At 45.4% G+C, this 18,424-nt stretch overlaps 1 protein-coding gene across 2 annotated transcripts; it reads right to left on the bottom strand.

The window, feature by feature from the left end:
• Positions 1–2,074: 2,074 nt before the first annotated feature.
• Positions 2,075–18,158, bottom strand: SMIM20 (small integral membrane protein 20). 2 transcript variants are annotated; one of them, XM_081159088.1, is made up of 3 exons: positions 17,940–18,158; positions 7,033–7,089; positions 5,292–6,035 (listed from the first exon to the last, which is right to left on the bottom strand). In XM_081159088.1, the coding sequence occupies exons 1-3, from the start codon at positions 18,046–18,048 to the stop codon at positions 5,998–6,000; spliced, it is 204 nt and encodes a 67-aa protein (XP_081015214.1). In that variant the 5' UTR covers positions 18,049–18,158; the 3' UTR covers positions 5,292–5,997. The 2 variants fall into 2 exon arrangements, with proteins under 2 accessions (XP_081015215.1, XP_081015214.1); XM_081159089.1 differs by lacking the exons at positions 5,292–6,035; positions 7,033–7,089 and adding an exon at positions 2,075–5,172 and having other exon boundaries at positions 17,940–18,126.
• Positions 18,159–18,424: the final 266 nt, after the last annotated feature.

Here is an 18,424-nt window from a genome sequence, read left to right as displayed (position 1 = left end):
AACACAATTGTCTTCATTTGAGCTTCTCAGAGGAGTGTGCCCCTTCGGATTTTCACTCAGCTCAGCAAGGGCTGCAAACTGCGTGCCCTACACATGTTTACCCAATAGTCCAGCATCTCATTTATGAGGCTTAAGTGGCCCAGCTGTATTCCAGGCCACATTCACTTAGCAGGAAAGTTCAGTAGCTGGCAACTCACGTTTGCCCAGATTGATCCCACACCTGCCTTAAGTAAACTGCTCCCTCTGATACAAGAAGGGTGCTTGCTTCCCCCCTTCCCCTTTCCAGTCAGCATAAGCTATTAGAGGTTGGAAATAAAGGGGCTATTTTAGAAAAAGAAGAAAAACAAGTTTAAGGTCAGCCTGAGGTTCAGAATACTGCTGTGGGTGACTATTCCTTCTTTGAAGGAAACCCAGTGACTTTGCTAAATAATAAGACATTTCAACCCTCGTGCAATCACTCGCACCGCACAATCCTTTAGTGTGAAATTTTTGTTAGAGTCTCAACCAACAGAAACATCAGGAAACCTCGTCTATCCAGAATGATGCACAATCAGAAAGCAAATGTGTACCCCTAAAACCTCGGGGCAGCCAAAAGGTCACAAAACCCTTGCAATCTATTCAATACCAGAGCCTCTAAGTCCACACGAAGGGGTTTACTTTCATTTGATGCCAGAGTCCCGGGTTTGGGCTGCTTTCCAATCTCTCTGTAGACTAGAAGCAGCAGATCTGAGATGAAGCCAGAGCCGGCTCCTTACAGCTGTGAGGCAGGGCAGAGATAAGAAAAACAGAAGTCAGAAACCCCACAAGCCCAGCAGGGGAACGTCTCACCCACCCCAGCAGCCCCTGAGACACAACTGCGCAGCAACAAGCCCAAGTTATAAAGAAAGGCTGAATTATGTTTACCCTTTTATTTAAGGTTGAAATGACATGTGTAATACACTTTAGAAAAATGATTAAAATGTGAAATTGAGATGCCTCCTCAAGACTCTTTGGGTTGCATGTGACAAACGCCCAACCTAAACTGGTACAAAAAGGGGAGTTATTAACATTTTTTGTTAATCCAGAGGTATCCTTGCTTCAGACACAAGGGATTCTGGGAGGCGTGAGCAGTGTCTTCAGGACCTGACTTCATCTCTTTTTTCCTTCGATAATGGTGTTAATCTCAGACCAGCTCTGCCCTCGTGGTGGCAGGGTGGCTGCCAGTCGCTCCAAATCTGGTGAAAAAGAGACCCTCCTCTAGTCTGACCACACAGGTCAACAGGCAAGGTTAACTCTAGCTAGACATGGTTAGCTTGGCGTGGGTCCCATGCCCATCCCAGATTTAATCCCTGTGGCCAGGGGTTTGCACAATGTTCTAACTGGCCAAATTTGGACCACATGTCTACTCCTAGAGCAGAGGGTGAGTCTGCTCCACCCAAAGCTGGGAGACAGAATGGGAGAGATGAGCAACACTGGGGGTGGGAGGTGGGGGTAAACGTTCCCATGAGAGGGAGTAAGATGTCGGGCAGAGAGCAGCTACTGTCTACCAAGAGAGGCCAAACCTGTAACCATCTAGACTATCCAGCAGGGCTCTTTCTTGCGGGCTCTGGGTATAATTACCTTTTATATTCACAAATGAACATGACCCATGACTTATATTTTTAAAAACTGATTGTGACAATATAAAATGATGATGATTCTGTAATTTTCAATTACGTGACTGACTTCCCTTCTCGTACCATTTGGGGTTTGGGGTTTTTGTGTGTGTGTGTGTGTTTTTAATTGTCACCCAAGGCCATGCTTAGAGAGAGGAAGGAAAAGAGAGAAAGAGCCAGAGAAACATCGATGTGGGAGAAAAACATCGATCGGTTGCTTCAGTAAGCACCCCAACTGGGGACCAAACCCACAACCCAGGTTTGTGCCCTGACCGGGAATCGAACCAGCAGCCCCATCAGTGCATGGGACAGCTCTCAAACAACTGAGCCACTCAGGCTGGGCAACTTTTGGGGTTTGGTTTTCTGTCATTGGCAACCAAAAGGGCCTGGACAAAGCATCTCAATTTTTATTTTATTTTTTTCATTTTCTTTTTATCAGGTATGGCCATGGAACCAGAACCCCAGGAAGAGGAGACTGCTGTGGACTGTTCCCCAACTCTTGGGAGGAGCAAAATTCTCATTTCTCCCAGTGTGTTCAGATGATCTGTTTGGGAAACACCACTTAGCAGAATGGAAGCAGAGGAGTGATGGGCGCCCCGCTGCTTCCAATTAGCTGGCAGGCCCCGGGGAGGGTGACCTAGCTGACACTGCCGGGCTGAGAACCCCGCTCCAGGAGAGCAGCGGAGTCACCACCCTCTTCAGGCACTCTCAGTGCCAGTTAGCAGGCTCCCCGGTGCCCCCGCTGGTCCCTCACACAGGGGTTGCCAATGAGCTGTGCATTCTGTTACCAACAGGCAGAGGAAATTGGGGAACGCCTCCTGCACTCAGCAGGTGTGGGGAGTCTGGGAGAGTAAAATCACCTGTCCGTGGGGTCCCACCCAGGGCGGCAAAGGCAACTGAACCCGGGAGCGACAGGCGGGCAGGGAGCGCTGGCGGCTTGCTCAGCACACGGGGCTGCAGAGCTCGGGCTGGGGCTGGCGTGGACCGAGGACACCTTCAGATTCGGCCTCCAGGTCAGTGCTTTCCAAACTACTTGGGGGGTGCCCAGTCGTTTCCCATGACCGACCGACCCATTGTCACTACGTCGCCTTCCTAGGTAAGAGCAGCCGCTACCCTGACTTGTAACTGCATGGCTTAGTTGACACAGTTTTTATTCTTTATCTAAATGGAATCTAAAAAGCATTGCTCTGGCATCTGGCCTAATTCATTCACCATTGTTCGGGAGATTCACCGTATTGTTCATCCTCATGACTATCCCGTATTCGCTCCCGGTGACTATCACAGTTCATTTACTCATTGCTCTGTTGATGGGCATTTGAGCAGTTTCCACGGCTGCCGTGAACATTCTAGCATGTCTTCTGGGGAACTTGTGGATGCATTTCTGCTGCATGAGTAACTAGGAGTAGAGCTGCAGGGACAAAGGTTTGCAGGTGCCAAGCATCAGTAGCTACTCTAAACCTTTTTAAAGGCACTTTTCATATTCCGTATTACTTTCATCTTTGTTGTGAATTTATTTCATTTCCCTTACTAGATTAGAAGTGGTTTGTCAATTGAATGAATACTGTTCATGCCCTGCTTCACTTTAAAATGTGGGCTCTCACATACAATATGAGATAGAAAACTGAAATGAGAAAGCAGTAAGGAAAATAAAGTCAAGGGGGAAAACGAAAAGTGAATGTAATAGCCCAAATACATTCCACAAGGTCTTGGTGCTGTTTTAAAAAGCCAACCGCAAGTGTGGTTGGGCCTCCTATCAGCCAATACAAAGAGCGAAACAAGCAACACAGTCAATGTGCACAGGATAACTGTACCAACTGTTCAGCAGTGTGGCGACTTTTGGTTCTGAGGTTTAAAAAATGTCACCCCAAGTCTTCCTAAAGAGGAAATTGTTTCATATCAAAAATAAAGGACCAATCCCTTATAATTTCCCTCAATATGGACATGCCAAAGCGCAGTTCACTATAAGCAACAATTAGGGAACTAATGCAGCCAGACACACAATTCTCAAAGGTCTGACTAAATCCAAGGGGGGGGGGGGGAACTAGATTCAAAGTGTGGTCCAGGGACCTCTAATGGTCTTCGAGACCCTTATAGAGGTTCTGTGTCATCAAAAGTAGTCTCACAATGCGACCAAAGTGTTTACCCTTTTTACTCTCATCTTATGAGTATAAAGAATGGGGTTTTCCAGAGGCCACGAACTGTGATATAGCAACAAATCGAATGCAGAAGCTGAACTAAGAATCGAGCTGTCTTCTATTAAGATGGATATTAAAGAAATTAGCGAATTATCTTGTCTTGGGAAGTAATTTTTTATACAATGTCTTTTTTATACAAATATATGTCATACTAACCTAATGAATCTGTTGTTATTCTTAAATGAATCAAATTATTTTAAAAAATTGTTTTACTTTCTAATATGGAATCTACCGATATAACCCATATAAAGAGAAACATTTTGGAGCTCTCAAAAAATTTTAAGAGTGTTAAAGGGTCCTGAGACCAAAAAGTTGGAGAAGCACCAGTCTAGAGGAAGATTTTCCCCAAAGGATGTTGATGGTCACTAATCCCTGAAGATAATCGGTGAAAAATGTTGTGATCAAATACATCTGGGAAATGTTATGCCTCTCTCGGAAATCATCAAATTAGAGCAAATAGTTAATTAACTTTAACTGTTTCCTAAATGTGTTGGACTAAGATCCCTTTTTTAGTGCTTTCCTCAGCATCCGGGAGACACACCTGGGAAGGATGAACTGCGAGGCCCTCTGTCAATCCTCATGAGTGGCATCCTTACAACCGGCCTTTGTCCAGTGTGGGCAGCAGAGTCTGACACTACCCCTCTGACAATAGGAAGAGTGATCCTTTTATAAACATCAAGCAGCTGAGCAGAACAAGAGAGTCCCCTTTATCTCGGGAAAGAGGTGAACCAGGGCAGGGTCAAGGCCAGGACAAAGATCCCCCTCAGGAGACCAAACTGAGTCTGTTTCATCTGACAAACAGGCAGTGGAGGCCCCAAAGTTCTCTACGACGCTCAGACAGTCATCTCAGCCTGGCTGTCTTCCAAAGCAGATGGTACACGCGCTTGCCTCAGTCACAGAGAAATCTCAATTAGGCACCCACAGAACATCTGACTTTCAGTTACACAACTTCCTAGTGGCCCTCCAAGGAAAATAGTGGTCAAATGTACCCTGAGTGAGTCACCTGCTTTTATTGGGTTGTTAACTGTAAGTCAATTAAATGTTAGGGAAACCCTACCAAGAATGATGACTTTGGTTTTGGAACAATCTTACTCCTTTTGACAGTAATTACAGAATCGGGCCAGTTGTCTGTTAAGCAAACTCCCAGTTCACAATAATGAACTGATGTCATCAGGCAGCTCATCTGAAGAGAGACGACGGTAATGTGCAAGGCACGCTGGGAGATCGAAAACTGGAAAAGAGATGTGTCTTCAAAAGTATATAAATCTAGTGGAGGCCGGACAGAGCACTAGAGGAAGAAGTGCGCATTCTCACGCCCGTCTCTGCAGCACCTGGCGAGGCACCTGGTGGAGAATCGCATTCAGTAAATATTTGTCTCAACAAATTTGCTATTTGCCTTTAAAATTGTTACTTGTAAACAAACTGACAAACACCACAGAGCCAAGTATCTAGTCAAATATAATCTAGTCAAACAGTCCTTCTCGGTATAATTTAATGAATTTATAAGAAAGAATTTACAGAAAAACTTAGACCGTTGTGGAGTAAGAAGAAATCATTTTAATATACCCATTTCCACTTCTGTTAAGTCAACACTGATTCCTACTATGCATACATTCCCATGTCGTTTGACTTGCTTCCTATTTATTATTTTCCAACATGCAGCAACCTTCGACGAGTTAGTTCAGCAGAACTGTTTATTCTTAAAGGGTACAATGAACCTTGTCCTCAAAGAGTTTTATCAACTTTAACATTTTCAAAGAGGCCTATGAGGCTGCTCGGCATGGTGGATTTTCACAGGAATTTTCTATTTGGAAGATGGGGAAACAGACGGGATCCTCCCGCACCCTGGCTGCTTGTATTCATATCACAGCGTGGCTGGGTTAGTGGAGACTGAACAATAAGTAGCTCTCCAACACAGCTGGGTGAGACGGCTTCATTTTTAGAAAGTAAACCAAATCACGAAAACCTTCCTAATGGTGTGATTTGTTCCAGGGTTCTTTTGATACTTAAGAAGGGAAATATTAATCCTTGTGCACAGTACTCTCATTGACGGCATTATAGAGTTTTCTTCTCCAGCCGCCGTCCTATAGCGAGGTGATTTATTATAGTTGCTGCAGAATAGAGCATGAAGATGTCTAATTTCATAATCAGAGCTGGTGACAGCCTTCTCATTTCCTGCCAAATGGATCAGACCACACTTTTAACCCTAGAGGAAGAAACAAGAATGAAAACAGGATTTGTTTTTTAAACTTCCTACCACTTTCCTCAACCCCCAACAAACAAAATGACATGAGAATTGAGTCGTGCAATTGATAGGCTGTCTGAGCGCAGGCAAGCTGCTGGGGCCCCGGGATAGCCGGCTAGGAAGCCCTGGCAGCCATGAGAGGCGTGTAAATGGCTCAGATTGCCCCACAACAGGAAGATATGTATCTGGCCTAGTTAAAAATGAAATAAAAAAGAATCCTGCCACAGAATTACAAGAGTTTGGGTTAATAAGCTGGAACCCTCTCATTCTCAGCCAACTGGCATCATCATCTTTTTTTTTAAATCCTCACCTGAGAATATTTTTCCATTGCTTTTCAGACAAAGTGGAAGAGGGGGGAGAGAGAGAAAAACATCGATTGGCTGCCTCCTGCACATGCCCAACTGGGGCCAGGGACTGAGCCTACAACCGAGGTACATGCCTTTGACGGAATCGAACATGAGACCCCTCAGTCCACAGGCTGACGCTCTAACCACTGAACCAAAGCCACTGGGGCCAACCTGGATCATCTTAAAGTAACTAACCATCCAGCAATAAAGGGAACTTTTTAGCTTTTGTATAAAACAGAATCCCGCATCAATTAAAATAGCTCACAAGTAAACAGTATTTTCCCATGAGGGTGGTGTTTAAATAGGTGCTTGGTAAATAAGTCTGCAAAACAGCTATTCACACTTCATATTTAATTGTAAACATTACATTTTTCTGCTTACTTATCAAGGGGTAAAGAGGAGGGTGCAAACTAACAAAAAATATTCTGGAGGGATGTATTAAAATGAAATCTCGGAGTGGCACCTAAGAATTGGCAACTGCTGTAAAATAAGTAGCACAATCACAATCTAGGCCCCTAAATGGAAGACTTCTCCCATTGCAAAGCAAACACCCCTCCCCCACACACAACACAACAGCACAAAGGAGACTTTGCTTTGATTGTTAAGTTTACCTGGTGGCTGCACGTCTTCTTGAACAATACCTGCCCGGTTTACAGCTTGTTCCTTCTCTGAGAAACACAATGGAAAAATTACTTTTTAGCAAGAAGGGGAGGCAGTGGTGGTGGAAATATTTGTATTTTACACGGGACACGAAAGGACAGTTAGAAACCAATATATGAGTGCTATTAAATTCAGAGATGCCGTTACTCAAAGTTTTTAGGTTATGGAAGTTAGATCCTATAGCAAACAACCTGGGTATTTTCAGTGAAAGAAAGAAAACCATATTTCAAAAGAAAAGCTCCCAACTAACATATTTTCTCTGTGTGCTCAGCATTTTTGGAAAGGCAACAAAACAACTGAAAAAACAATTTTGAAAGAGCTGGTGGGCGTGATATTATGAGGGGAAGGCTGCTGAATTGAAGGAACAAGTGCAATTAACAGAAAACGATGTAGTTTATATGTCCAAAATGTACTCCACTGAAGGACTAAGCCCAGAGCTAAATATGCTATGTTTTTGATAGGAAATAGAGCAGAAAATTAATCTTTGGGTGGGTGGCTTTGGTTTGGGTAATTGAAGCTTCCCTAATTGATTGCAGGTGCTGTGCCAATTAGGAAGTGTGTTCTAGCTACAGCAGCTTGGCCGATCTCTTTGGAGATGTCCAACAGGCAAGGGCCAAGAGAAATTGGGCGTTTTATGTCTGTGGGCTTCAAGCACCCTGACACATCTTTCTAAGTGGCTTAGAATAAACCCAAGGTCTGTGAAAACAAAGACCTATTATTTTAAGTATCTCGAAAAACAAATGGCCTTTCAGGGGAAAGACTTGGAGCCAAAGTATGTTTACTACTAAATTACAGTAATTAAATGTTGTAATCAGACCTTTGTTTTAACCAGACTGACAGTATTCCTTTAAATCCACATTTAGCTCTTATTTAATATTAGACCGTTTTCTTTATTCTAGCCTCTGAATTCTCGTAAAGTTATACAAGCATAAAGGTACAAGAAATAGGGTTTTGCCAAATCGAATATTCATTGAATTTGCGTCTCCAGCGATGTGGCAGAAAGTCAATCCTAAGTGACCTGCCTGATAGTTTTATCAATGCTAAGTTTTGCTTTGGCAAATAAAAAAGCTGGGCAATAGGGATGACCTGAATCTTGATATCTATTCTAAGAGAGGCAGAGGGAAGACAGAGCATAATGAAGCCCATTACAGACGATGGCCCGCCCTGGTTTTGCTGGGCCTCTCTGAAAAGTGGTGGGTGAACAACAGCCAAGACCCTCTGGCCCAAGATATGCTGAAGACTTCTTCCACCTACAGCGGATGACAAGGGGGCCTCTAGGCGTCAGACGTCCTAAAATAACTCAACAGGGGATCTCATTTCCTAAGATGTTAAAGTCCTGGAGGGCTGGGCCCTCCCCCAGTGCCAACACGGAAGTCTCAAAGTCTGGACGTGTCTCAAACATGCTCTTAGAAAATTCCAGTTAGTAAAAGACTGACTATACTGTCATTGATCATGCCAGGAACAAAAAGATATAATTTTCCACACCTGAAAGGTCCATTCTCCAGTATTATGGAAGAGGGAAGTGGTAAGTTTTTAAAAACACAATGGGTTGCCAGAAAGCACTCTAGACCTATAGATGTAAGGAAGTCGGGCATCCTGGTGTACTCAACACCTTTCCCGAGGCAGGTACTGCAGAGCCAAAGAGGCCGGCGGACTGCCAAGCATCAAAGGAAGTGGACTTGATGGAAACGACAGAGTGCCCGTCGAACCACTTACAGTGCAGCGGAGAGCCGAGCAGAGAGACAGGAACCCCTGTCTTCACATATTCTTGCTAATTGCTAATGAGAGGCTGAGGATTTATTTTAAATAGACCATAATCTCTTTATAACCCTCTCCTTATGCAACCACCTCTTTTCTGTGCCTTGCTTTTTGTAATGGCTTGGACAGGCAATTTAAACCGATTTGCTGGACCAGTTCCTACCAACTGATAACCAGAATTAGCATCCTACCTACCTCCCCTGGTTCTTCACTCCATTAATGTTTTATAAATACTCTAAGGCCAGAGCGATCTTCTATAAATTCATGATATGACACAAAGACACTGTTTGTGAATGCAGAAGACGCTAAAAGGGAAACAAACTGGTCCCTCAGGATTTAGCAAGTACATCTTGATGAGGTTGACAGTTAGGTTTCTATTTTGTTATCATTAGAGATATAGCAAATGTCTATAAGCCTCAGGAAAAGGGCGACGCAGAAGTCAGGGGGGTTTAACTATGTGAACAAATCAGAATAAGCTAATGACTGGCTTTTTAGTAGTGAGCATGTTTCTATCAGGAGTGAAATGATTAAAATGCAAATACGTGCCACTGGGCCTGGGGCTTTGTGATGCCAGTTGGAAAAGGCCCCATTCCCCAAGTCTCAGCAAGCCCGACTCTGCCCCCTGGTGTTAAGGCAGCGGTTTGATTTGCAGTTTTAATTGAGGATGGTTATCTCTAGTCAAAGGGCCAAGGTGTATTATTAAACTGGTAATGCATGCAGACTGGTAGATTTTTGTACGGTAGTAAAAGAAACCACCTAATAATTTTTAAGTCTTTGAAAATGAAAGCATATCCTTATTTAATGGCCATATTGTCCAGGTGTAGAATATGACCTCAGGAACCCCTCACCCCATCTCCTCCTGCCAATAAACAGTTAAAATAAAAGCAACTCACAGCCTAGATAATTGGACAACTGGAAACATTTGAATGTAGACTAAGTATTAGATAATAGCATTGTATCAACATTAAATTGTGTTGTGATTATGGAAGAGAACGTTCTTGTTTGTAGGAAATGCATGCTGAAGTGTTTAGGAATGAAAACTCAGTGTCTTCAACTCTCACATGGCTCAGCAAAGCAACAGTAATAATCCTATTATATGCAGACACATATATATGTGTGTCTATATATGTATGTATGTATAGATATGTTATATTTTACATATGGGAGAAAAAGCAAATGTAGCAAAATGTTAACTGGTGCCCTGGGCCGGTGGTTCAGTTGGCTGAAGCATCACCCTGTGCACCAAAAAGTGTGTGTGTTCGACTCCCAGTCAAGGCCCATACCTAGGCTGTGGGTTGGATCTCCAGTCGGGGCGCCTACAGAGGCACCCAAAGTTTCTCTTACATCGGTGTTGCTTTCTCTCTCTCTCTCTCTCTCCCCCCCCTTTCCTCTCTCTGTAAAAATCAATAAAAAATATCGTTAGGTGAGGACTGAAAAAAAAAGGACTGGTAAATCTAAGTGAAGGATAGACAGGAATTTATTGCACAATTCTTAGGTCTTTTCCGTTTTTTTCCTTTTTTAGTAACAAAAATACACAACTGCAAAATAAGTATAAGGAAGTCTGACAACACTGTGACTGTTCCATGATGATTACTTCAAAGTAGCTTTTTTCAAACAGCAAATGTAAAATTTAAAAAGGACTTTCCCAGGGCTCCCATTTGCTGCTGTTGCCTGGACACATACATCATCTAGATGTGCACGGGGTGATCCAGAGCTCGATGGGCACTGGTGGCGAGTGTAGGTGCGAGCCGGCAGTCGAGGGGGCCCAATGACCGTGGTGGCCAGTGTGCCTAGTAGCTGAGGGGACCAAATGGCCACTGGAAGCACTGGCTCCTCCCAACCCTGTAAACACGTTTCCTCACCAGATTGTCTAGTTGCATTCAGAGAGCTCTGTAAGGCTGCTTAGAAAACAAGACTTGTCTGTGCATCTCATTTAACTCCGTGGTGGGAGGAATAAAAAGCATATTCTAAGCACCTGGCATGTGACAGGGAGAATGCCCTTCTGGTAAGAATCATTTCCCCATCAAGCGATTTCGTGTAACCGTATTTGGACGCTGTACAATGTACTGTTAGTTGGGAGCAGCAAGGTGCAGCAAAACACACAAATGACAGGTAGGAGAACCGAGGTTCTCACAGCTCTTGCAAGTAACCTGCACTGTGCTATGAAACACTCCTTGCAGTCAGGTGGGACAGGGCGTCAGTAAGCAGCAGACAAGACTGGGGAGTTAGGGTCTGGTGTCCACCCTGCAATGTGCTAAATGACTTTGGGCAAGTCACCTAAAAGAGAGGAGTTAAGGAGCATAGGGTCTCTGGTAAAAGTATGATTTTATGCTTCCGCAGATCTAATAAATTTAAAATTGAACAGGACCACAGAAAAGGATCTGATTCGGTCTCATTTCACGGGCTGGCCTAAAATGCCATATATCAGTTATTTTAAAAGGCCATGTTCAGGATCACTGTCTGGTTCTGGGATACGAAGTTAGATTAGGCTTCAAGCTACAGCATCTGTTCTCTTCCCTGAACGTGGGCTCTTCAGACGAGACAAGCCGTGCGAACACGATGAGAGCTAAAAGGCACATCTGGGATTCCCTCCAGAAGCACAACGTTCTCCATACTTCTTGTTTGGGATCACTGACCACCAAGGCCAACTCGCCACCTCCCCAGGGCTCATTTTGATACCAAGGTACACTGTGCAGAGCTGACCTTATACTTCACGTAATTCTGAGTAAAGTCTGGCTGGGTTTAGTGAAAGAGCTGAAGATCACAGTGAATGTCGACATTAAATCCCCTGAGGCAGGCTTGTGACAGCAGCTTGCCTGATTGTAAAGCATGGAAGATCTCCTTGGCTTTATTTTACCGAAGCAGCCTTCTCCTCTTTTCTGCTGCATTGTGGCTTATTCCAGCAGGGGCCCTGGAACCTACCTGTCCCCACACTCCCATGCCCCGGCTGGCCAGCACCAGCCAGGCAAGCCCAGCGGAATGGCCCACACTGACTTTACGCTTGAGCCCTACATGGCCTCGGCTCCTGCCTTGCCACCATTGGCTCCACTTCTCAAGGACTGGGTGACTGCCCCGCCCTTCCAAGAACTATGGGCTTCTCTAGATCTGCCCAGAATCCTGAGCAATACAAACACATGAGGGACAGTCAGAGGAGGAAGACCCAACAGGAGAGGCTAAGAGGAGTGGCTGAAGGGCAGGAGCAACATAGCAAAGCCAGGAGGACTCTCGGAGGGGGCAGTTACAGAAACCTAGGCATGAGAGGGTTTCAAGGAAGGAGTGCCTGGCCGGTGGTTGTGCCTCTCACTCACTGATGACCCGACCTCCTGCATTACAGAGGGAAGCGCCCACAGCTTCCCAACATCTAACCTGATTTAGCTGCCTCCATACCTGCCCTTCCTCCTGAGCTGACAGCAGAGGTGTCCTGCCTTCCGTCCAAGACTCTCTCCTCCATCTGATCTCAAGATCCCACACCGCCTCCCACTCTATGGCTTGTCTCCTCTCTCCAGCATCTTTCTTTGTCCAGAGACTCTCTTGGCTCTCCCGTCTCTCCCAGACAAAAGTAAAACACAACTCTCACTAGACCCCTGGACCTGCTGCAAATACATTTTGGCATTCTCCTTCCCATACGGCCAAACATCCTTAGTGAATTTAATACCGTTTCCTCTTCATTCCACTGCAATCTGCTTTCTGCCCACTGCTTCCTGCAAACCACCTAGAGCATTCTTAACAAAGTGACCTATGACCTTTACCTTTAAAAAAAAAATCTAATGGCTATTTTCACTTCTTTTCTTCCTGTCTCCAAGAAGCCTAACCCTGCTACCACACCCCTTTTCATGAACAGCTGTCTTCATGGGGCTGGTGACTACAGCCTCTCCTGATTTTAATGCTGGCCACCCCTTCTCCTGACTGCTGCTCTTCAGTGTTCACCAGCATTCTGGTCCTCGGCTGACTTGCCTCTTTCAATCTCTGAATGTTGCCTGGGAGCCCTTCCCTCCAATGACTCTGATCCCATCCAGTGCTGATGACACTGCATCTCTAGCTCCAGCTCAGCTCCAGGATCTCAGCTCCAGAATGGACCTCCAACTGCCTATGGGAAATCTCCAAGAGCACCTCCTGACACCTAAAACTCAATATACCCCAAATGCAACCAGCTCGTCCTTTCACCCCCAAAACTGATTCCTTCTTGTGTTTCTTACTAAATGACCAGCACCTCCATCCCCTCAGCTGCCGGAGCCAGAAAGCTGGGTGCCATTCTCCTTCCTCTCCCTCCCTTACCTGTGGCTTAATCAGTCACAAATCCAGGTGGAGTTTACTTCTTTTTTTAAAAAAATATATCTTTATTGATTTCAGAGAGAGGAAAGGAGAGGGAGAGAGAGAGATAGAAACATCAATGATGAGAGAGTCACTGATCGAGCCCGCAACCCGGGCATGTGCCCTGACCGGGAATTGAACCCCGATCGCCTGGATCCTAAGTCGACGCTCAACCGCTGAGCCACGCCCGGCCGGGCTGGAGTTTACTTCTTAAATACAGCTCCCAAATTCAGTACTTCTTCCCAGTCCCAGAGCCACCACTCTGGTTCAGGCTCCAGTCACTTCTCCCCGCTGTCCCGTGCCCACGGGGAGTACAGCCTTCTGGTACCTGGCCTTTCTGCCTCCAGCCTTGACCCTTCCACCCCCCCTTCACATTACAGAGCAACGCCGGTCAAGAGTGAATCTCATCACCTTGTCCTTCAGATTCAGATACTTCAGGGCTCTGAGGACAGCAGAGGGTTACTGAAGCATTTTAACCAAGCAGGATGATGCAATTCAAAGAACAAATAGCATGACCATGACCACAGCAGAAGACCTGCAGTTCTCTACGTTTTCTGACAAACAAGAATGAATTTTCCCAGTTACAAATTCTCATTAAAGGAATATTAACAGATGTATTTCAGAATGAAGAAAACTGAAACTAGAAAGGAGATGCAAGAAGGACTTGTGCCTGAAAAATGTGGGTAAAGAGAAACAATCAGTGACTGTATGAAACATCGTGATTTAGGGAGCAACAAAAACAAGGTAGGACTGAGGTTGTGCGTAAGAACAGGGTGGAGCTCAGGCGTTCTAAGGTCTTTGTATATTTCACAGGGAGGTAAAAATATGGACTAACTTTAAACAATAATCATAAAATAATAACAGAATGTAAAACTTTCAAACTACATAGTAGAGGAGGGAGAAAAATAAAGCCTTGAAGGCAAGAAAGGAAGAAAAAAGGAAGTATAGAGAGAAAAATAGAAAACACAAAATAAGATGGAGAAAATAAAAGTAAATATAATAATAAACATAATAAATGAAAATGAACTCAATCCAACAGTTAAAAGAGATGATCAGATTGGATTAAAACATCCAGTTTAGCCTTGGCTGGTGTGGCTCAGTGGTTAGAGTGTCAGCCCGCACACTGGGCACATACATGGGTTGTAGGTTTGATACCTGGCCCGGGTTGGGGCATGTGTGGGTGGCAACCAGTTGATGTGTTTCTCTCACATCGATGTTTCTCTCTCTCTCTCTCTCTTCCTGCCCCCCTTCCACTCTCTAAAAATCAATGGAAAAAATATTCTTGAGTATTAACAACAAAAAGTCCAGTTTAGGCTTAAGTACAAATAAAGGCTGACTATAAGAGGATAGATATGTAGGAAAATATTAACCAGAAGAAAGCTGGCTAACTATAATAATAACATCAGATAAAATAGAGTGGGGAGGAATATGTGGGATAAAGAAGACCCCTATATAATGATAGTTGAAAACAATCTCCAGAATATTTTCGGTTATGTGCACCTAATAACATGGCCTCACAATATCTAAACAGAATCAAGAAGCTTGATCTGTGATCAACATATATAGAACCTGTACCCAACAACCAGAGACTACACAGCATTCCAAGCACATAGAAAACATTTGTAAAAATTGATCTGTACTAAGCCACAAATCTTCACCAATATCAAAGAATCAAAATCGCAGTCCACATTCTTTAACTACAGATGCAAATAAGGTAGAAATCATCCACAAAAAGTAAGCGGAAAGACCACTGTTAAAGTAGCTGGGGGCCTGGTGGAAGCAGGGAGAGCAACTCAGAGTCCAAGCAGTGGGTGGGCAAGGTGGGTGGGACGAAGGTGAGATGAAGAGAAGTGCTCTGTTTTGTTTGGTCATGTCCACCCAGCACCTACCAGTGACAGGTACACAGTAATTACTAAAATCCAGGTTTTGGAGTGTGTGTTTTTAATCTTCACCCAAGGATATGGCTTTTTCTCTTAATTGATTTGAGAGAGCGAGGAAGGGGAAGAGAGAGGAACATCAATGCGAGATAGAAACATCAATCAGTGGCCAGGGATTGAGCCCACAACCTAGTGTATATGCCCTGACCAGGAATCAAATCCACAACCTTTTGGTGTATGGGACGATGCTCCAAACTACTAACCCACCCTTAAAATCCAGGCTTTGAAAATTTTTTTTTAAAAGCTAAATAAATGCTAGTTGAACATGTGGAAATTAAGTTAAGCTTCTCCCTTCCTGTGGTCTCCCATGATCACAAACGCCTCACCTGCCTGGACCCCAGCCCTGGGTGTGTCTCCTCCCTAAATCTCCTTGTCTAACATCCCTGCCCTTGTGGCTCACTATTATTATTTTAAGTATTTTTATTGATATTTAGAGAGAGAGGAAGAGAGAGGGAGAGAGAGGAACATAGACGCGAGACCAAAGTATGGATCGGCTGCCTCCTGCACGCCCCCTGCCAGGGATTGAGCGACTCCCAACCAACTGAGCCATACTGGCCAGGGCATGGTTCCTTATTTTTTAAAATGTTTTTATGGGATGCCTAATATAAGACTATACTAAATATTTCCACACCTGTAATCTCATTAAAAACACCCCCAAAAATGTAAATTCCCTGTAAGCTCCATTGCTACAGATGAGGAAAGCGGCCGAGCTCAGAGAGGTTAAGTACCTCCCTTAAGGTCCTCATCTCCTAGCCCCTCACCTGCCTTCGATTTTCTCACTCCCTTAGAGGGGGTATGGTGCCGTGGTGCACCGATTAAGGGCACCTATTCAAATCCCAGGTCTGTGACTCATCAGCTGTGGGTCCTAGTGTGAGTTCCTTAACTGTTCCATACCTCAGTCTGTCCACATGTAAAATGGGGATTATGCTCACATCAATACCACAGAGGGTTGTTATGAGAACTAAATGAGTTAATATATATGAAGTGCTTGGAAGGGAGCCAGACATGGTATGTATAGTAAACTTTTAATAAATACTAGTTGTTTAGTATTACTTACCTGTTTAAAGAATCAGTTATGACTCTCAAATAATGAGGCAAAATGGGGCAAATTAAGTAAAATTGAACCATAAAAGTGGGCAGACATAGACTGCCTTCAACTAGATATTGTGGCCACTCACTAACCATTCACCTAAAAGGCCTGATTTGCCTGTCTCAAGTGACTCAGACAACCACAGGTTCTAGAGAATCCCTGTAAGACTGTTGTTGGGATCCACGGCACAAGCCTCCACCTTGATCACCTGATCTGGACCATGATTTCTCAACCTCATGACCATTCCCATTCGAGGCTGGGTACTTCTTTATTGTGAGAATCTATCCTGTGCACTGCAGAAAGTTTAGCAGCATCCCTGGCCTCTATCCACTAGATGCCAGTAGCACACTCACCCCATCCCACCCCACCCCCAGTTGTGACAAGCAAAATGTCTCTAGATAGAACCAAATATCCCCTGGGTGACAAATCATCCCCAGGTAAAAGCCACTGCTCTAGTCTTCAAAATTGAAACTTTTCTAGTGGGATCCAAAGCAGACCCCCCTCCTCCCATGTGCAGTTCCAGAGGCTGTTATAAAATAGCCTGTGACCAGGATCCAATAAGGGAGGATGATGGAAATAGATTATGCAGGACGTCCCACAGCCCTACGTTTACCCCCCACGCATGGTACTGAGGCTGGAAGGCAGGATGCACAGAGGCCATTTTAATCTTGGCTGATGAAAAGGAGCTATGAGGAAATTTAAATGTGTATTTCAAATGCTCTGCCTCCAGAAGCCAAATGCTGTAGCATCTGTAATGGGCAGAGCGTTTACACGGAGCTTTCGCCTTCAAATCACCAAGCCTTCAGCCTCCGCTAATATTCTCAAGGGGCACGGTTGGCCCTCTTCCATCTTCAAGATGATTCAGGTTTCCTGGAGAACACAATGAGCCTCTAATGCCCAATATTTCCTCCCTGACAGATGGTTTCAGATGTATCAAAGTGCTAATCCTTGCTGAGGTATAGGTCTCAAGGAAGGAGAGTTTGGCTTTTAGTATGATAGGACTTGAATGATTAAGGAGGAAAATTACTCCCCGGATATTCACCATTGTCATGTGAGCAACCAGCTTAAAATGAAGACGGCAGAATCTGAAAAAAGATTAGAGAAAAGAGAGGAAAAATCTAAAAAAACCCAGGTTAACAGTTTAGGTGTTTAGGTTTGAAACATTTCCGCCCAAAGACATCTCTGGGAGTGGAAATGAAGTTGCCAATAAAATCACCTTCAAGCTCAGGAAGATTAGGGTTCAATCGGCCTCCCCCCGTCACCATTCCCAGCTGCAGTGTGTGGAAGCTCTGGAGGCAGGGGCCTGGGTCGGAATATTTGCCTCCCCACTTACTAGCTGTGTGACCTTGGGCATGTTCTAGAGCCTCTGAGCCTCAGTTTCCCCACCTGTATAGTGGGTAATAATACCTACCTCAAAACGAGGTTGTGGAAATTGAACCATCCAATGTATGCATAACCTGATGTATGATAAGCATTCAGTTAATGTTAACTGTAAGTATGAACTAGCATTTGGTGTCGACCTACTATGTGCAGGCCACTTTCATTACCACCTTGGAGGATCAAGGGAGGCTAGAGGGGTGGATTTCAGATATTATAGAACTAGTTATCCGCTCAGGATTGGCGAGATGGAGGCATTCGTCTACGGTCACAGAGCTGCACACGGCAGAATTCAGACCCAGGTCAGCCCGACCCCGGAGTCGAGATCTTTCCGGGTCCCCACGTGGAGTTACGGGGTCACCGCAAGCGGACAGAGGTCACTCACTGTACTCCTCCAGCCGCATCAGGGGCCGGAAGTAGATGGGGTAGAAGGCGGCGCCGACCAGGGAGATGAAGCCGCCGAAAATGAGCGCGGTGCGCAGGTTCTGGGACATGGCGCCCGCGGGAGCTGCCCTGACCGGCTCTGAGCCCCGCGACTCGGGATCCCGCTGCAGCCGCCGGGGCCCGACCCGGCTCGGAAGAGGCGGAGCCGCTTTCGCTTCCGGGCCTTGGGGGCGGGGCTAGGAGGCGGGGCGGGGCGAGGTCGGGGTGGGCGGGGCCTGGGCGGGGTTGGGCGGCGGGGGCGGGGCCTCCGGTCGGCGCACCGCCTCCCGCCCGCCCTCGCCGTGTCCTGCACCTGTGGGCCCCTGGAGGTGGCTTTAGATGCAGTTTGTTTCTGCTGTCGCTCTCCACGCCGGGATCCCAGTTCTGCACCCCCGGCCCTGCCCTGACCTCTGTGTGGCTCTCCCCTCAGCCGCCAGGGGGAGCAGG

This window comes from Miniopterus schreibersii, assembly GCF_964146895.1.
Source record: "Miniopterus schreibersii genome assembly, chromosome: 1".
Taxonomy (NCBI): domain Eukaryota; kingdom Metazoa; phylum Chordata; class Mammalia; order Chiroptera; family Miniopteridae; genus Miniopterus; species Miniopterus schreibersii.
This window is presented reverse-complemented; position numbering and strand designations above follow the sequence as displayed.